Source organism: Saccopteryx bilineata, chromosome 5, assembly GCF_036850765.1.
Source record: "Saccopteryx bilineata isolate mSacBil1 chromosome 5, mSacBil1_pri_phased_curated, whole genome shotgun sequence".
NCBI classification, from domain to species: Eukaryota; Metazoa; Chordata; class Mammalia; order Chiroptera; family Emballonuridae; genus Saccopteryx; species Saccopteryx bilineata.
Window position 1 is genome coordinate 40,176,228 of NC_089494.1, and position 18,871 is coordinate 40,195,098.

Genomic DNA, 18,871 nt, shown 5'->3' on the forward strand with positions numbered 1-18,871 from the left:
GGATTAAACTTACCAATAAAAAGACACAGAGTAGCAGAATGGATTAAAAAAGAAAATCCAACTATATGCTGCCTACAAGAAACACATCTAAGCAACAAGGATAAAAACAAATTCAAAGTGAAAGGCTGGAAAACAATACTCCAAGCAAACAACACCCAAAAAAAGCAGGTGTAGCAATACTCATATCTAATAATGCTGACTACAAGACAGAAAAAGTACTCAGAGACAAAAATGGTCATTTCATAATGATTAAGGGGAAGTTGAATCAAGAAGACATAACAATCCTTAATATATATGCACCAAACCAAGGAGCACCAAAATATATAAGACAGCTACTTATTGACCTTAAAACAAAAACTAACAAAAATACAATCATACTTGGAGACCTCAATACACCGCTGACGGCTCTAGATCGGTCATCCAAACAGAGAATCAATAAAGATATAGTGGCCTTAAACGAAATACTAGAACACCTGGATATGATAGACATCTACAGGACACTTCATCCCAAAGCGACAGAGTATACATTTTTCTCTAGTGTACATGGATCATTGTCAAGAATTGACCATATGTTGGGCCACAAAGACAGTATCAGCAAATTTAGAAAAATTGAAATTGTACCAAGCATATTTTCTGGTCATAAAGCCTTGAAACTAGAATTCAACTGCAAAAAAGAGGGGGAAAAACCCACAAAAATGTGGAAACTAAACAACATACTTCTAAAAAATGAATAGGTCAAAGAAGAAATAAGCGCAGAAATCAAAAGATATATACAGACAAATGAAAATGAAAATACACATATGAGAATCTCTGGGATGCAGCAAAAGCAGTAATAAGAGGAAAGTTCATATAACTTCAGGCGTATATGAACAAACAAGAGAGAGCCGAAGTAAACCACTTAACTTCACACCTTAAGGAACTAGAAAAAAAAGAACAAAGACAACCCAAAACCAGCCAAAGAAAGGAGATAATAAAAATCAGAGCAGAAATAAATGAAATAGAGAACAGAAAAACTATAGAAAAAATCAATAAAACAAGGAGCTGGTTCTTTGAAAAGATCAACAAAATTGACAAACCCTTGGCAAGACTCACCAAGGAAAAAAGGCACAGGACTCAAATAAATAAAATCCAAAATGAAAGAGGAGAGATCACCACAGACATCAGAGATATACAAAGAATTATTGTAGAATACTATGAAAAATTATATGCCACCAAATACAACAATCTAGAAGAAATGGATAAATTCCTAGAACAATACAACCTTCCTAGACTGAGTCATGAAGAAGCAGAAAGCCTAAACAGACCAAACAGCAGGGAGGAAATAAAAAAAACTATTAAAAACATCCCCAAAAATAAAAGTCCAGGCCCAGACGGTTATACTAGTGAATTCTATCAAACATTCAAAGAAGACTTGGTTCCTATTCTACTCAAAGTCTTCCAAAAAATTGAAGAAGAAGCAATACTTCCAAACACATTTTATGAGGCCAACATAACCCTCATACCAAAACCTGGCAAGGATGGCACAAAGAAGGAAAACTACAGACCAATATCTCTAATGAATACAGATACTAAAATACTAAACAAAATACTGGCAAACCGAATACAACAACATATTAAAATAATAATACATCATGATCAAGTGGGATTCATCCCAGAATCTCAAAGATGGTTCAACATATGCAAAACAGTTAACGTAATACACCATATCAACAAAACAAAGAACAAAAACCACATGATCTTATCAATAGATGCAGAAAAGGCTTTTGATAAAATACAACACAATTTTATGTTTAAGACTCTCAACAAAATGGGTATAGAAGGAAAATATCTCAACATGATAAAGGCCATATATGATAAACCATCAGCCAACATCCTATTAAACGGCATAAAACTGAGGACTTTCTACCTTAAATCAGGAACAAGACAGGGTTGTCCACTCTCTCCACTCTTATTTAACATGGTGATAGAAGTTCTGGCCAGAGCAATCAGACAAGACAAAGAAATAAAAGGCATTCATATCGGAAAAGAAGAAGTAAAGGTATCACTTTTTGCTGATGATATGAGCCTATACATCGAAAACCCGAAGGACTCCACAAAAAGATTATTAGAAACAATAAACCAATACAGTAGGGTCACAGGATACGAAATTAACATACAAAAGTCCATAGCCTTTCTATATGCCAACAATGAAATATTAGAAAACGAACTCAAAAAACCAATCCCCTTCACGATTGCAACAAAAAAAATAAAATACCTAGGAATAAACATAACAAAGAATGTAAAGGACCTATATAACGAAAACTACAAGGCATTATTAAGAGAAATAGAAAAAGACACAATGAGATTGAAAAATATTCCTTGTTCTTGGATAGGAAGAATAAATATAATTAAAATGGCCATATTACCCAAAGCAGTATATAAATTTAATGCAATTCCCATCAAAATTCCTATGAGATTTTTTAAAGAAATGGAACAAAAAATCATCAGATTTATATGGAACTATAAAAAACCCCGAATAGCCAAAACAATCCTAAGGAAAAAGAATGAAGCTGGGGGCATTACAATACCTGACTTTAAACTATATTATAGGACCACGATAATCAAAACAGCATGGTATTGGCAGAAAAATAGACACTCAGACCAATGGAACAGAATAGAAAGCCCAGAAATAAAACCACATATATATGGTCAAATAATCTTTGATAAAGGGGCCAACAACACACAATGGAGAAAAGAAAGCCTCTTCAACAAATGGTGTTGGGAAAACTGGAAAGCCACATGCAAAAGAATGAAACTCGACTACAGCCTGTCCCGTGTACTAAAATTAATTCAAAATGGATCAAAGACCTAAATATAAGACCTGAAACAATAAAGTACATAGAAGAAGACATAGGTACTAAAATCATGGACCTGGGTTTTAAAGAACATTTTATGAACTTGACTCCAATGGCAAGAGAAGTGAAGGCAAAGATAAATGAATGGGACTACATCAGAATAAAAAGTTTTTGCTCAGCAAGAGAAACTGATATCAAAATAAACAGACAGCCAACTAAATGGGAAATGATATTTTCAAACAACAGCTCAGATAAGGGCCTAATATCCAAAATTTACAAAGAACTCATAAAACTCAACAACAAACAAACAAACAATCCAATAAAAAATGGGAAGAGGACATGAACAGACACTTCTCCCAGGAAGAGATACAAATGGCCAACAGATATATGAAAAGATGCTCAACTTCATTAGTTATTAGAGAAATGCAAATCAAAACTACAATGAGATACCACCTCACCCCTGTTAGATTAGCTATTATCAACAAGACGGGTAATAGCAAATGTTGGAGAGGCTGTGGAGAAAAGGGAACTCTCATTCAGTGTTGGTCGGACTGTAAAGTAGTACAACAATTATGGAGGAAAGTATGGTGGTTCCTCAAAAAACTGCAAATAGAACTACCTTATGACCCAGCAATCCCTCTACTGGGTATATACCCCAAAAACTCAGAAACATTGATACGTAAAGACACATGTAGCCCCATGTTCATTGCAGCACTGTTCACAGTGGCCAAGACATGGAAACAACCAAAAAGCCCTTCAATAGAAGACTGGATAAAGAAGATGTGGCACATATACACTATGGAATACTACTCAGCCATAAGAAATGATGACATCAGATCATTTACAGCAAAATGGTGGGATCTTGATAACATTATATGGAGTGAAATAAGTAAATCAGAAAAAAACAAGAACTACATGATTCCATACATTGGTGGAACATAAAAACAAGACTAAGAGACATGGACAAGAGTGTGGTGGTTACCAGGGGTGAGGGGAGGGAGGACATGGGAGGGAGGGAGGGAGAGAGTTAGGGGGAGGGGGAGGGGTACATAGAACTAGATAGAGGGTGACGGAGGACAATCTGACTTTGGGCAAGGGGTTTGCAACATAATTTAATGACAAAATAACCTAGACATGTTTTCTTTGAATATATGTAGCCTGATTTATTAATGTCATCCCATTACCATTAATAAAAATTTATTAAAAAAAAAAAAAAGGATTTTAGTGCCTGTGATTTTATAAGTCATCTTTACCCATTAACAGAGGTGAACTTCAAGGGGAATTCTATTGGTAGGATGGACTATATCCCTAAAATGTGTTTAATAAAGGAAATATTTATATAAAATAAAGGAAATATTAAACATTTTGTATAGTGTTTAAGAAAATCTTTCAAAACGTGTATATTTATATAATACAATATGTTTCTTGTTTGATCATTATAATTTATTTTAGACTCAATAGGATCAATTATTTAGAGAAAAAAATCAGTTACCTTATGTGATAAAAATTCAAATCGAATTCCATATGCATTATTATCCTGAAATTATATGCAACTAGAAAATCATAACTTGTTATTACCATGAAGGATACATCATATTTTAATTAAAATTAAACCAGTATACTAAGAAAATACATTGACTATAAAAATATTTTCTTTTGGTTTTTAAATAAGATAACAGAGTATTTTATCCTTGTTTTCAGAATGCAAATTCTCCCAAAACCTTGGAGAAAATCTTTCTTAGCTGCAAGAAGTTATATTAGGAATCACTTGAACGCAATAAACCCTACAATGTTGGCTGTGCTAGATTTGTGGCACAGTTCTTTTAAGTGAGTATTTCTGCCTTTACTGGGTTTTTCTTTTAAGAGATGAAAATTATTTTATTGTATCTTAACTGTTTCTTGTTTACATTAACTGCAAATTTTAAAAATATTACGAATTTAATGTAAATATTTAATCATGGTTTTAAATGAGCAATATAGAAATATAGAGAATAAAAGTAAACATTGTCTTGATCTCTATCCAATTCTTTCCTCCCCACTCTGTACCTGATACCACACATACTTTAAGGAGTAATTATAGTCAGGGGGCTGAATTATCAAGCCTTGTTTGAAATCCCACAGAATATTAGCTGCTACAATCATCTGTGTGGTTCAGAAACCTAGAAAGTATTGCCCACGTGAGTGGCATGAGGTGAAGTTCCTGGTTGCCTGGGGTCATGCATCATTTCCCAGGCATTGTCCTGGTGGGGACTGTGCATAGCGGATGTGCTCTGGTGGCCACTGTGGAGCTGAAGAGCTTGGCTCTGAGCTGAGGATGGTTTGCCTCACATTTTTGAAGCTCCAGCTTCATCATATCCCCTTCCTCGAACTGCCACTTCCGGGGCATTGCAGGGGTGAGCGGGATGCATTCTAGCAATATGCACCCATGAAAATAAGTTTTTATAGACTACACAAAAGTAATACATGTATGCATTATTTTTCTTAGACAAGGCCTTCAAACAGGCCCCTTAAAACCTGGAGGGGTCTGTTTTATGTTAGAGGAGATGATATCCTGACCTCCAAGGTGATCTGTGAACCTTTTCTCACATGCGCCACATTTATTTATTTTTATATCCATTCACAGAACACCTGGGCTAGGGGATGGGGCTCCATTGCTTAGTATTGTTCATAAAGGGCTAGATTTTGCCTGTTAGAATGTGCTATCATGCTAAGTTTTCAAAACATTTTATTTCAAACATTACATTGCCCAGTTGTGCAGAATAACATTACCAAAGGTGCTCTAGCAATGGTGTACCTACTCTGTGCCTAATGTATTATGCCACTTACTGAATGCATTATAAAGTAAAAAATTAATTTTATCTTGTGAAAAGCATACAACTATATAGACTTGAGATGTGTTTTCTTTATTGACCAATATTTTACATTGATAATAAGTAAAAATTAAATGAGATATTTTAAATCATGTTTACTGTCTTTTTGATAATGTAGAAATCACTTAATCACATGGAAATAGGGAAAGAATCTGTAGTTAAGTTGAGATTAATAATGCAATGTTACTAGTAGGTAATAAATGAGTAAACTATATTACAAAGATCTACAGCATCATAGTCAGAAAAGATGCTGTATTGAAAGCTGTCGACTGGCGTAAACATTATCTTGTCTAAAAATATCAAAATCAGATAGGTTTAGCCCTGGCCAGTTGGTTCAGTGTTAGAGTGTCGGTCCAGTGTGTGGAAGTCCCAGGTTCAATTCCTGGCCAGGGCACACAGGAGAAGTGCCCATCTGCTTCTCCACCCTTTCCTCTCACCTTCCTTTCTATCTCTCTCTTCCCCTCCTGCAGTCAAGGCTCCATTAGAGCAAATTTGACCCAGGCGCTGAGGATGGCTCCAGGGCCTCCACCGCAGGTGCTAGAATGGCTCCAGTTGCAATGGAGCAACACCCTAGCTGAGCAGAGCATCGCCCCCTAGTGGGCATGCCAGGTGGATCCCGGTCAGGCGCATGTGGGAGTCTGTCTCTCTGCCTCTCCACTTCTCACTTCAGAAAAATACAAATAAACAAAAAAAAACCCAGATAGGTTTAGAAGATTTTGATGCCCTGTGTATTAATTAGGGATGAGAAATCTCCCCCCATATGGTTCCCTAGTATCCAGGGCTGCTTTCTTTTCAGAGTGGGTGAAATTTTTGTTTTAGTGTGGAATTTTTGTTTTGTTTTAGAAACAGTGGCCGCTGGAAACTTTGAGCCCTACCTCCTTTCCTATTTTAACTATTCCAGTTTGGAAGCGAAAACAAGACTAAACTGTCTATTAAATCCCAGTTATTGCAACCTTCTTCTACTTCACACTGTAGTGTTATAATACCATACTGAGTTCATGTTAAATTTAGTTATATTATTTTTTATTGAATTTATTGTGATGACTAGATACAAAAGTATACAGGTTTCAGGTGTACAATTCTACAAAATCTCTGTACACTGTATAGTGTGCTCACCACCCCAAATCAAGTCTCTGTCCATCACCATTTATCTGCCTTATACCCTGCACCTCCCATCCTAACCCCCCTTATTTTTAAAATTAAATGTATCGGGGTGACACTGGTTAATAAAATTATATAGGTGTCAAGTGTACAATTCTGTGATATAGCATTTGCATATGGTACTGTGCACCCACTGCCCAAAGTCAAATCTTATTTGGTCATCATATATATATAATATATATATTTGACCCCCTTACCTATCTTTCCTGCCCTCCTTCCCTCTGGTAACCACCATACTGTTGTCTGTGTCTATGACTTTTTATTTGTTTGTTTTTCTTGTTTACTCATTTGTTGTTTTCAGTTTTATATTCCACATATGAGTGAAATCATCTGGTTCTTGACTCTTTCTGGCTGATGTATTTCACTTAGCATGATATTCTCAAGATCCATCCATGTTGCCACAAATGGTGGTATTTTGTCTTTTCTCATTCATTGTGTATATGTACTGCATCTTCTTTATCCAGTGTCTATCAAAGGACACTCCAGTTGTTTCCAGTCTTGGCCACTGCATGCTGCAACGTAATTAGGGGTGTATATATCTTTTTTTTCCAAGTTTTTCTGGTAGATATCCAAAATGGGGGTTTCTGGGTCATATGATAATTCTATTCTTAACTTTTTTAAGATTTTATTTATTCATTTTAGATAGGAGAGAGAGAGAGAAGGGAGGAGGAGCAGGAAGCTTTACCTCCCATATGTGCCTTGACCAGGCAAGCCCAGGGTTTTGAACTGGCAACCTCAGCATTCCAGGTCAATGCTTTATCCACTGTGCCATTGCAGGCCAGCCTCTATTCTTAATTTTTGAGAAACCACCATACTGTTTTTTAGAGTGGCTGTCACAGTTTACATTTCTAGCAGCAGTGAATGAAGGTTTCTTTTTCTCCACAGCCTCTCCAGCACTTGTTATTACCTGTCTTGTTAATAATAGCCAATCGAGTAGGTGTGGAGGTGGTATCTCATTGTAGTTTTGATTTGCATTTTCTTAATAGCTAGCAAGGTTGAGCATCTTTTCACATATTTGTTGGGCATTTTTATGTCTTATTGGGAGAAGGGTCTGTTCAGGTCCTCTGCCCATTTTTTAATTGGATTTTTTTTAATATGTATTTTGGATATTGACCCCCTTGTCAGAGCTGTTGTTTGCAAGTATCTTTACCCATTCAGTTGGTTGCCTTTTTGTTTTGTAGGTGATTTCTTTTGCTGTGCAGAAGCTTTTTAGTTTGCTATAGTCCCATTTTTGTTTATTTTTGCCTTTACTTTCTTTGCTTTTGCTGTGCAGAAGCTTTTTAGTTTGCTATAGTCCCATTTTTGTTTATTTTTGCCTTTACTTTCTTTGCTTTTGGGGTCAAATTCATAAAATCTTCTCCAAGATGAAGTCCATAAGTTTAGGACCTATGTTCTATTCTATGTAATTTGTTGTTTCAGGTCTTATATTTAGGACTTTGATCCATTTGAGTTAATTTTGTGTATGGCAACAAATTGAATCACAGAAAACCCTGCATAGCCAAAGTAATCCTGAGGAAAATGAATGAAGCTGGATATATCACACTAACTGACTTCCAATTATACTACAGAGTGACAGTAATCAAAACAGCATGGGATTGGCTGAAAAGCAGACACACAAACCAATTGACAGAATTGAGAGCTCAGAAATAAATCCACATGTATATGGGCAAATAAATTTCAACAAAGAGCCAAAAATATACAATGGAGGAAAGAAAGTCTCTTCAATAAGTAGTGTTGGGAAAATTGGAAAGACAGATACAAAAATATATTAATTACTTTTAAAATTATAATATCTCATTGTACTTAAATATTTAATTTTTATGAAACACAAATTTTAGTGATAAAACCTAAGAAGACCGTGTTTTCTGAGAAGGGATCAAATAGCACAATATTAAATACAACTTCCTATTCATTTATATCTTTTAGAAAATTACGTTTAGTTGATACAGAAGAATTTCACGATCGCCAGGAGGCATTAGAGCTGTCAAATTTTCAGACCATTATCATGAGACACCTGGAAACTGCCAAAGAGACTCTACTTAAAACGTAAAGTTTTGACATTTCATATAGAAAAACATAAATTTTAAAATGTGATTGGTGGGGTACTGCATTTTAACTGCTTTGAAAAAATTCCATTTTAACAAGTTTGTAATCATTTCTGTTTAAGAGCTAAATATGGTGTCGTTAACTGGTTTGGTCTGTAATGTCTACCCAAATGTTCTACATAGCATAGATTGTACAGAGACTAAAATTATGATTAATGGCTACTTTTTTCTTAATGTCTGGTTTCTACCTCAGCTCTGAGAGTAGGGTTGGATACTATGGGAGTATGATCCTTAACTAGTTACTTGCCAGATATTTATTTGACATCCACTGTTAATACATGCAAGTTGCCGTACCTTTTTCATTTTTGTTTTTGTATGAAAGATGCAGAAGTGTTTAAAGGACCATTAGGTGGGAGAAATTTATTCTTTAAAGGAGTTTATGAGTGACGTCATGGAAATGGCGCCGTGAGCAGCGCGTCCGACAGATCTCCCCTAAATCACAACAAATTTATCAACTAGAAACAGAAAAATTTATCCTCGGAGCATTCCGGAGTTCCACACAAACTGAAAGCGAAAGGACTGTTATCACTTGAATCTGAGAGGAGGGTGTGGAGGAAGCTACCGCAGGGACGTTCATTCAAGCCGCGAGGGAGTGCGCCTGTGGTGAGTCAGCCCACACTCGGGAGCCGCGAGCAGCCACGGGCACGCGCCCGGTCCGGTTGCAGATTGCAGAGCGAGCACCGCCCACACTCCGGAGCGGCGAGCAGCCACCGGCGTGCCAGTCCGGTTGCAGAGCGAGCACCGCCCACACTCGGGAGCCGTGAGCAGCCACAGGCGCGCGCCCGGTCCGGTTGCAGAGCGAGCACCGCCCACACTCGGGAGCCGTGAGCAGCCGCAGGCGCGCGCCCGGTCCGGTTGCAGAGCGAGCACCGCTCACACTCCAGAGCGGCGAGCAGCTGCTGGTGCGCACCCAGTACAGTTGCAGAGCGAGCACCGCCCACACTCGGGAGCAGCGAGCAGCCGCCGGCGCGCGCCCCGTCCAGTTGCAGAGCGAGCACCGCTAACGTTCCCAGCGGCCCGTGCACTGCGAGTGAGAGTCCCCAGCCACCGGTGCCCGGAGCACCCCATTCGCGCGCGTGCCCTGGGCATTCCACGCGCCCAGAGCGCCCTACTGGCCCGCACACCCAGGGTGCCCCATTATCCTGCGCCTGGTGCAATCCAGCCGCCAGCGGCAGGGCGAGCGGGAGAGGCACCAGGGTGGTCTTCCCTACTTGGGAGATTCTCTCCGTGGGCGGGGCACCTCACCCAGCCATTCAAGCTAACAATCAAGTGTTGGGGGAGGGGCGCGAGCAGGCAGCCTAAAATACCTTCGGGAGCACAGCTACGACCCAATCACTGAAATTAGCTTAACCCATGAAATCTGTGCACCCTCGGTTCTAATTGATAAGATTTCTCTCAGTTCAGCGACCCAAGACAAGAGGCATGATATTTTTTAGTGCCTCTCGCTAAAGGGGCAGGGGCAACTTCTGATTGATAGAGCCTCCATATTCAGGGATAAACGCTAACAAGAAGGACTTGGCAGATAATAAGATCTATACTACACTAGTCGCAAGCAGAGACTAGTGCCTCTTCTTCCCAGCCAAAACAGGCTACAAAGTGTGGAAAGCCTGGGTTGAGAGGTGCAACTGAATGCTAGGAGCTGAACAGTCACCTTGACAACAATTGACTCCCACCCGCGCCTGATTACACTGGAGGCCCTGACTCTCAGAGCCTTTCCCAAAGCCTTGCACTGAGTGGGGATAGAGTGGGGATTTCCCAGCTCTTTGAGCCTCTTACTCCCCAGGCAGAAGCAGTTGCAGCCTTATAGCTGGATCACCAGGCTGCTAATTCAGGAAGGGGGGACTAGGAGAGAGACTCCAGGAAAGCAAACTCTCTCATCGTTGGACCCTGCAAACGCCAACAAGCCTTGACTACCAGCAAGACTAAAGCCAATTATATGACATTGCCATAGAATCCCATCAACTGCAAATCCCTACCTAAGTGTGACACAGGGGCAGAGCCTGGGGTACAGAGTCACTGACCAGGAAGAGGGAGAGAAAAGAAAAAGGAAGAAGTTAATTAACCTCTCAAAATCAAGAAAAATCCACAGACTTTACAACTTGTTCCACTAATTTTTTTTTTGTTGTTGTTTGTTTCTTCTATGTTATTGCCTTTATTTCCTCCACCTTGGTCCTTCTATTCTCTGCCCATCTTATGCTTCCCTTTTCTTGAACTACACTACCCATGAGTGTTACATTTTATTTCTCTTCTTCATCCTCACCCTCCTTTAAGGTTATACTCCAAAACACTTAACTCTCACTCTCTCCTCTTTTGGTTTTTTTTTTGTTTTGCTTTATTTTGTTTTTTTCTCTTCCTTTTTTATTTCTTCCTTCGTTTTTCTCTTTTTCGTATTTTTTCCTTTCTATTCTTTTTTCTTTTCTCGTTTTACTTTCCTCCCATTTAATCCTCAATCACGAACAAATTAGTTAATTTGGGACTCAAGGCTTTTTTTGGCTTTATTTTTCTTTTTTTTCTTTTGTTTTTGTTTTTTTCTTGTTTGTTTATTTTTGTGGCATTTTGGGTCCTCCCAACCCAAGGTCTCCATTGTATTTAGTCTTCGCTCCACTTAATACAACAGATTTTTACGTATTATTTTTATTTTTTTCTTCTTTATTATTCTTTTTTGGTCCTTTTTTTCTGGTTCCTTCTTATCCCTCTCATTATATCTCTTAGTTGACCATCACTTACAAGCAAATCATCTTATGCTTGTCTAAAATTTTCTTCTTTTTTTTTTTTTTTTTTTTGCATTTAGAAGTCCCTACTCCCTTTTTTTGCCCCTTGAACTCTTCAACCCAAATCAGGCCCTCCATTATAGGCACGATATTTCCCTGAGGAGGGGAGAGGAGGGAAAGAGAAGAAAGAAAAAAGGGGGAAATAATAAATTATTACTGTTTTTTTTTTTTGTGGGGTGTTTTACCTTTTTTTTTACTTTTTACTCTTTATTAATTCTAATTAGTGCTATCAACAAGACCACCCTCAGATGCCAATAAGAAAGAGGAAATCGAATATTATGGATACAAAAGAAAGAGAGGTAACACAAATAGATGTGGAAAAAAATCTATGGAGAAAAGACTTAATATATTGGAAGCCTTGGAGCTAAATGACAGAGAATTTAAAATAGAAATCTTAAAAATACTCAGAGATATACAAGAAAACACAGAAAGGCAATATAGGGAGATCAGAAAACAACTCAATGAACACAAAGAATATATTACCAAGGAAATTGAAACTATTAAAACAAATCAAACAGAAATGAAAAACTCAATTCACGAGCTGAAAAACGAGGTAACAAGCTTAGCTAACAGAACAGCCCAGATAGAAGATAGGATTAGTGAAATAGAAGACAAACAACTTGAGGCACAACAGAGAGAAGAAGAAAGAGACTCAAAAATAATAAAAAACGAGAAAGCCCTACAGGAATTGTCTGACTCCATCAGAAAGAATAACATAAGAATAATAGGTATATCAGAGGGAGAAGAGAAAGAAAATGGAATGGAGAATATACTCAAACAAATAATAGACGAGAACTTCCCAAACCTGTGGAAGGAACTAAAGCCTCAAATTCAAGAAGCAAACAGAACACCAAGTTTTCTTAACCCCAACAAACCCACGCCAAGGCACATCATAATAAAGATGACACAAACCAATGACAAAGAAAAAATTCTCAAGGCAGCCAGGGAAAAGAAGAGTACAACATATAAAGGAAGGCCTATTATATTATCATCAGATTTCTCAGCAGAAACTCTACAAGCTAGAAGAGAGTGGACCCCAATATTTAAAGCCCTGAAAGAGAGGAACTTTCAGCCAAGAATACTATACCCATCAAAGCTATCCTTCAAGTATGAAGGAGATATAAAAACATTCACAAATACAGAAAAGATGAGAGAATTTATCAGCAGAAAGCCCCCACTCCAGGAAATACTAAAGGGGGTTTTCCAACCAGATTCAAAGAACAAAAGAAAACAACACCACAAGTAACAGCTCCACCAAGAACACAATAAAACCAAACTTAAACTGTGACAACAAAGAAAAAAAATGGGGGAGAGGATGGAGATTAACAGTAGCAAAGGACGATGAAGTGCAGAAATACTTATAAGATAGGGTACTACAATGAATATGGTAGGTACCCTTTTCATTACTTAATGGTAACCACCCTTAAAAAAACCACCACAAAAACACTTGACTTAAAAAAGGTAGCAACAGAGGAAAGAAGTATGGAACACAAACAAACAAAAACAAATGATAGAAAAACAAAAGAGAATAATCAAACTAGATACAAAACTAACAGAAAGCAATTTATAAAATGGTAGTAGGGAACCCACAAGTGTCAATAATTACACTAAATATAAATGGATTAAACTTACCAATAAAAAGACACAGAGTAGCAGAATGGATTAAAAAAGAAAATCCAACTATATGCTGCCTACAAGAAACACATCTAAGCAACAAGGATAAAAACAAATTCAAAGTGAAAGGCTGGAAAACAATACTCCAAGCAAACAACACCCAAAAAAAAGCAGGTGTAGCAATACTCATATCTAATAATGCTGACTACAAGACAGAAAAAGTACTCAGACAAAAATGGTCATTTCATAATGATTAAGGGGAAGTTGAATCAAGAAGACATAACAATCCTTAATATATATGCACCAAACCAAGGAGCACCAAAATATATAAGACAGCTACTTATTGACCTTAAAACAAAAACTAACAAAAATACAATCATACTTGGAGACCTCAATACACCGCTGACGGCTCTAGATCTGTCATCCAAACAGAGAATCAATAAAGATATAGTGGCCTTAAACGAAATACTAGAACACCTGGATATGATAGACATCTACAGGACACTTCATCCCAAAGCGACAGAGTATACATTTTTCTCTAGTGTACATGGAACATTCTCAAGAATTGACCATATGTTGGGCCACAAAGACAATTTCAGCAAATTTAGAAAAATTGAAATTGTACCAAGCATATTTTCTGATCATAAAGCCTTGAAACTAGAATTCAACTGCAAAAAAGAGGGGGAAAAACCCACAAAAATGTGGAAACTAAACAACATACTTCTAAAAAGGAATAGGTCAAAGAAGAAATAAGCGCCGAGATCAAAAGATATATACAGACAAATGAAAATGAAAATACGACATATGAGAATCTCTGGGATGCAGCAAAAGCAGTAATAAGAGGAAAGTTCATATCACTTCAGGCATATATGAACAAACAAGAGAGAGCCGAAGTAAACCACTTAACTTCACACCTTAAGGAACTAGAAAAAGAAGAACAAAGACAACCCAAAACCAGCCGAAGAAAGGAGATAATAAAATCAGAGCAGAAATAAATGAAATAGAGAACAGAAAAACTATAGAAAAAATCAATAAAACAAGGAGCTGGTTCTTTGAAAAGATCAACAAAATTGACAAACCCTTGGCAAGACTCACCAAGGAAAAAAGACACAGGACTCAAATAAATAAAATCCAAAATGAAAGAGGAGAGATCACCACAGACATCAGAGATATACAAAGAATTATTGTAGAATACTATGAAAAATTATATGCCACCAAATACAACAATCTAGAAGAAATGGATAAATTCCTAGAACAATACAACCTTCCTAGACTGAGTCATGAAGAAGCAGAAAGCCTAAACAAACCAATCAGCAGGGAGGAAATAGAAAAAACTATTAAAAACCTCCCAAAAAATAAAAGTCCAGGCCCAGACGGTTATACTAGTGAATTCTATCAAACATTCAAAGAAGACTTGGTTCCTATTCTACTCAAAGTCTTCCAAAAAATTGAAGAAGAAGCAATACTTCCAAACACATTTTATGAGGCCAACATAACCCTCATACCAAAACCTGGCAAGGATGGCACAAAGAAAGAAAACTACAGACCAATATCTCTAATGAATACAGATGCTAAAATACTAAACAAAATACTGGCAAACCGAATACAACAACATATTAAAATAATAATACATCATGATCAAGTGGGATTCATCCCAGAATCTCAAGGATGGTTCAACATACGCAAAACGGTTAACGTAATACACCATATCAACAAAACAAAGAACAAAAACCACATGATCTTATCAATAGATGCAGAAAAGGCTTTTGATAAAATACAACACAATTTTATGTTTAAGACTCTCAACAAAATGGGTATAGAAGGAAAATATCTCAACATGATAAAGGCCATATATGATAAACCATCAGCCAACATCCTATTAAACGGCATAAAACTGAGGACTCTTTACCTTAAATCAGGAACAAGACAGGGTTGTCCACTCTCTCCACTCTTATTTAACATGGTGATAGAAGTTCTGGCCAGAGCAATCAGACAAGACAAAGAAATAAAAGGCATCCATATCGGAAAAGAAGAAGTAAAGCTATCACTTTTTGCTGATGATATGATCCTATACATCGAAAACCCGAAGGACTCCACAAAAAGATTATTAGAAACAATAAACCAATACAGTAAGGTCGCAGGATACAAAATTAACATACAAAAGTCCATAGCCTTTCTATATGCCAACAATGAAATATTAGAAAACGAACTCAAAAAAATAATCCCCTCCACGATTGCAACAAAAAAAATAAAATACCTAGGAATAAACATAACACAGAATGTAAAGGACCTATATAATGAAAATTACAAAGCATTGTTAAGGGAAATCGAAAAAGATACAATGAGATGGAAAAATATTCCTTGTTCTTGGATAGGAAGAATAAATATAATCAAAATGGCCATATTACCCAAAGCAATATACAAATTTAATGCAATTCCCATCAAAATCCCTATGAGATTTTTTAAAGAAATGGAACAAAAAATCATCAGATTTATATGGAACTATAAAAAACCCCGAATAGCCAAAACAATCCTAAGGAAAAAGAATGAAGCTGGGGGCATTACAATACCTGACTTTAAACTATATTATATGGCCACGATAATCAAAACAGCATGGTATTGGCAGAAAAATAGACACTCAGACCAATGGAACAGAATAGAAAGCCCAGAAATAAAACCACATATATATGGTCAAATAATCTTTGATAAAGGGGCCAACAACACACAATGGAGAAAAGAAAGCCTCTTCAACAAATGGTGTTGGGAAAACTGGAAAGCCACATGCAAAAGAATGAAACTCGACTACAGCCTGTCCCCGTGTACTAAAATTAATTCAAAATGGATCAAAGACCTAAATATAAGACCTGAAACAATAAAGTACATAGAAGAAGACATAGGTACTAAAATCATGGACCTGGGTTTTAAAGAACATTTTATGAACTTGACTCCAATGGCAAGAGAAGTGAAGGCAAAGATAAATGAATGGGACTACATCAGAATTAAAAGTTTTTGCTCAGCAAGAGAAACTGATATGAAAATAAACAGACAGCCAACTAAATGGGAAATGATATTTTCAAACAACAGCTCAGATAAGGGCCTAATATCCAAAATTTACAAAGAACTCATAAAACTCAACAACAAACAAACAAACAATCCAATAAAAAAATGGGAAGAGGACATGAACAGACACTTCTCCCAGGAAGAGATACAAATGGCCAACAGATATATGAAAAGATGCTTAGCTTCATTAGTTATTAGAGAAATGCAAATCAAAACTACAATGAGATACCACCTCACTCCTGTTAGATTAGCTATTATCAACAAGACGGGTAATAGCAAATGTTGGAGAGGCTGTGGAGAAAAAGGAACCCTCATTCACTGTTGGTGGGACTGTAAAGTAGTACAACCATTATGGAGGAAAGTATGGTGGTTCCTCAAAAAACTGCAAATAGAACTACCTTATGACCCAGCAATCCCTCTACTGGGTGTATACCCCAAAACCTCAGAAACATTGATACGTGAAGACACATGTAGCCCCATGTTCATTGCAGCACTGTTCACAGTGGCCAAGACATGGAAACAACCAAAAAGCCCTTCAATAGAAGACTGGATAAAGAAGATGTGGCACATATACACTATGGAATACTACTCAGCCATAAGAAATGATGACATCAGATCATTTACAGCAAAATGGTGGGATCTTGATAACATTATAAGGAGTGAAATAAGTAAATCAGAAAAAAACAAGAACTACATGATTCCATACATTGGTGGAACATAAAAACAAGACTAAGAGACATGGACAAGAGTGTGGTGGTTACCAGGGGTGGGGTGAGGGAGGACATGGGAGGGAGGGAGGGAGAGAGTTAGGGGGAGGGGTAGGGGCACAGAGAACTAGATAGAGAGTGGCGGAGGACAATCTGACTTTGGGCGAGGGGTACGCAACATAATTTAATGACAAAATAACCTAGACATGTTTTCTTTGAATATATGTACCCTGATTTATTAATGTCATCCCATTACCATTAATAAAAATTTATTTAAAAAATAAATAAATAAATAAAGGAGTTTACAATCTAATTAGAGGTAAGACTTATCAAATGATAACATTGGATTGGCACTTCAAAATGAAATAGCCACATATTCTAATTATTGATACTGGTGCCAGACAATGTGTTCTGAAACAATACAGGAAAACTATCATATCTTTATTGTGGGTCATACAGTTATTATAAATAAGACATTAAAACTAGATTAAGTGTAAGATAAGACATGAAACTCCAACTTAACTTCATGATTTCTGAAAGTTATTTAGAAGTGTATCTTGATAGTTTAAGATGGAATCTTTTTTTCCTCTTTCATATGTCAGAATTGAAGTCTTCATCTGGTGTTACTTGAAAGAAGTTTAGACTTTTATTCACTATCAGTATTAAATTAACATAAAGTTAGAAGAGATATCAAATGAAATCCCATAATTAATTACAGAGAATAAAATGACCTGTTAAGGACAGAATAAGAATAAATTGTCTTAATCTATAACCTCAGGGTTATACCCCACAAATATATTACCACTGTAAATTTTAGTAAATTGGATGTCAAAGTACCTTTATTGAATAATTTGCTGAAAGATGTAGATTGATTAGCTGTATCTCTTAGTCCTTCCTGATGATTCTAATGGAAGAATGACCATAGCTTAGTGAGTCAGATGTGTTATCATTGGTAAAGGCAGAACTTTATCTCATCACAGTGGAGAAACAGTTAGCAAATGTCTAAATATGACATTTATCCCAAACTCAAATGTCTTATCTTATTCCTCAAGCTTTATTTATACTTAGCAGTTGCTGTGGTTTATCAGCCCTGCCTTCTGGAAATCTGTTTTTATGGTACTTGGGCCTGTGTTTCTCTCTTTCACTTGGCTCTACTTATTTTGAGTAGCTCTATGAGTAGGGGCTGCCCAGGTATTGGCTGCTGTTTCTCTTCTTTATAGTCTCAAAAGTTTCATGATTTTATCTATCTCAGCTGTTTTACCATCTTATATGTTTTCTGATATCCAGGCCCTTATTACTAATTTTATACTATGTGTCTCTAGTTGAATTCCATGTTAGCAACTGAATCTCAGCATCTCCATAATCATGCTTGCTCTTCCAAACCCGCTATTCTCCCTGTTCTGGATCATCCTCGGGCAAAGATTGACATTGTCTGTCTCTTTTTTTCATCATCTACATCCTCACTACCCCCACCCTACTCCCAGCCATACAGTGTTACTAAATATCCTTTTTTTCATTAAGACAGAATTAATTTACATTGAATTTACCTCTTTAATGTGTGTACAATTCAGTGGTTTATAATATAGTCAAAAGGTTGTACAATAATCACCACTAATTTTATTACCCCAATCGGAAACCTTGTATCTGTCAGCAGCTATTCCCCATTCCCCATTTTCCCTTCACAAGCTCTTGGCAACCACAAATATACTTTCTGTCCCTATGGATTAATTTACTCTAAACATTTCATCT

At 36.9% G+C, this 18,871-nt stretch overlaps 1 protein-coding gene across 1 annotated transcript in view; it reads left to right on the top strand.

Annotated features, from left to right (window-relative positions):
- The window catches only part of LOC136338635 (dynein axonemal heavy chain 7), a 290,684-nt gene that overhangs the window by 47,555 nt on the left and 224,258 nt on the right, over window positions 1–18,871 (top strand). Inside the window, exons 9-10 of the mRNA XM_066281198.1 lie at window positions 4,536–4,661; window positions 8,792–8,911. Coding sequence (XP_066137295.1) covers window positions 4,536–4,661; window positions 8,792–8,911 — 246 coding nt within the window. The remainder of the gene's footprint in view (window positions 1–4,535; window positions 4,662–8,791; window positions 8,912–18,871) is intronic.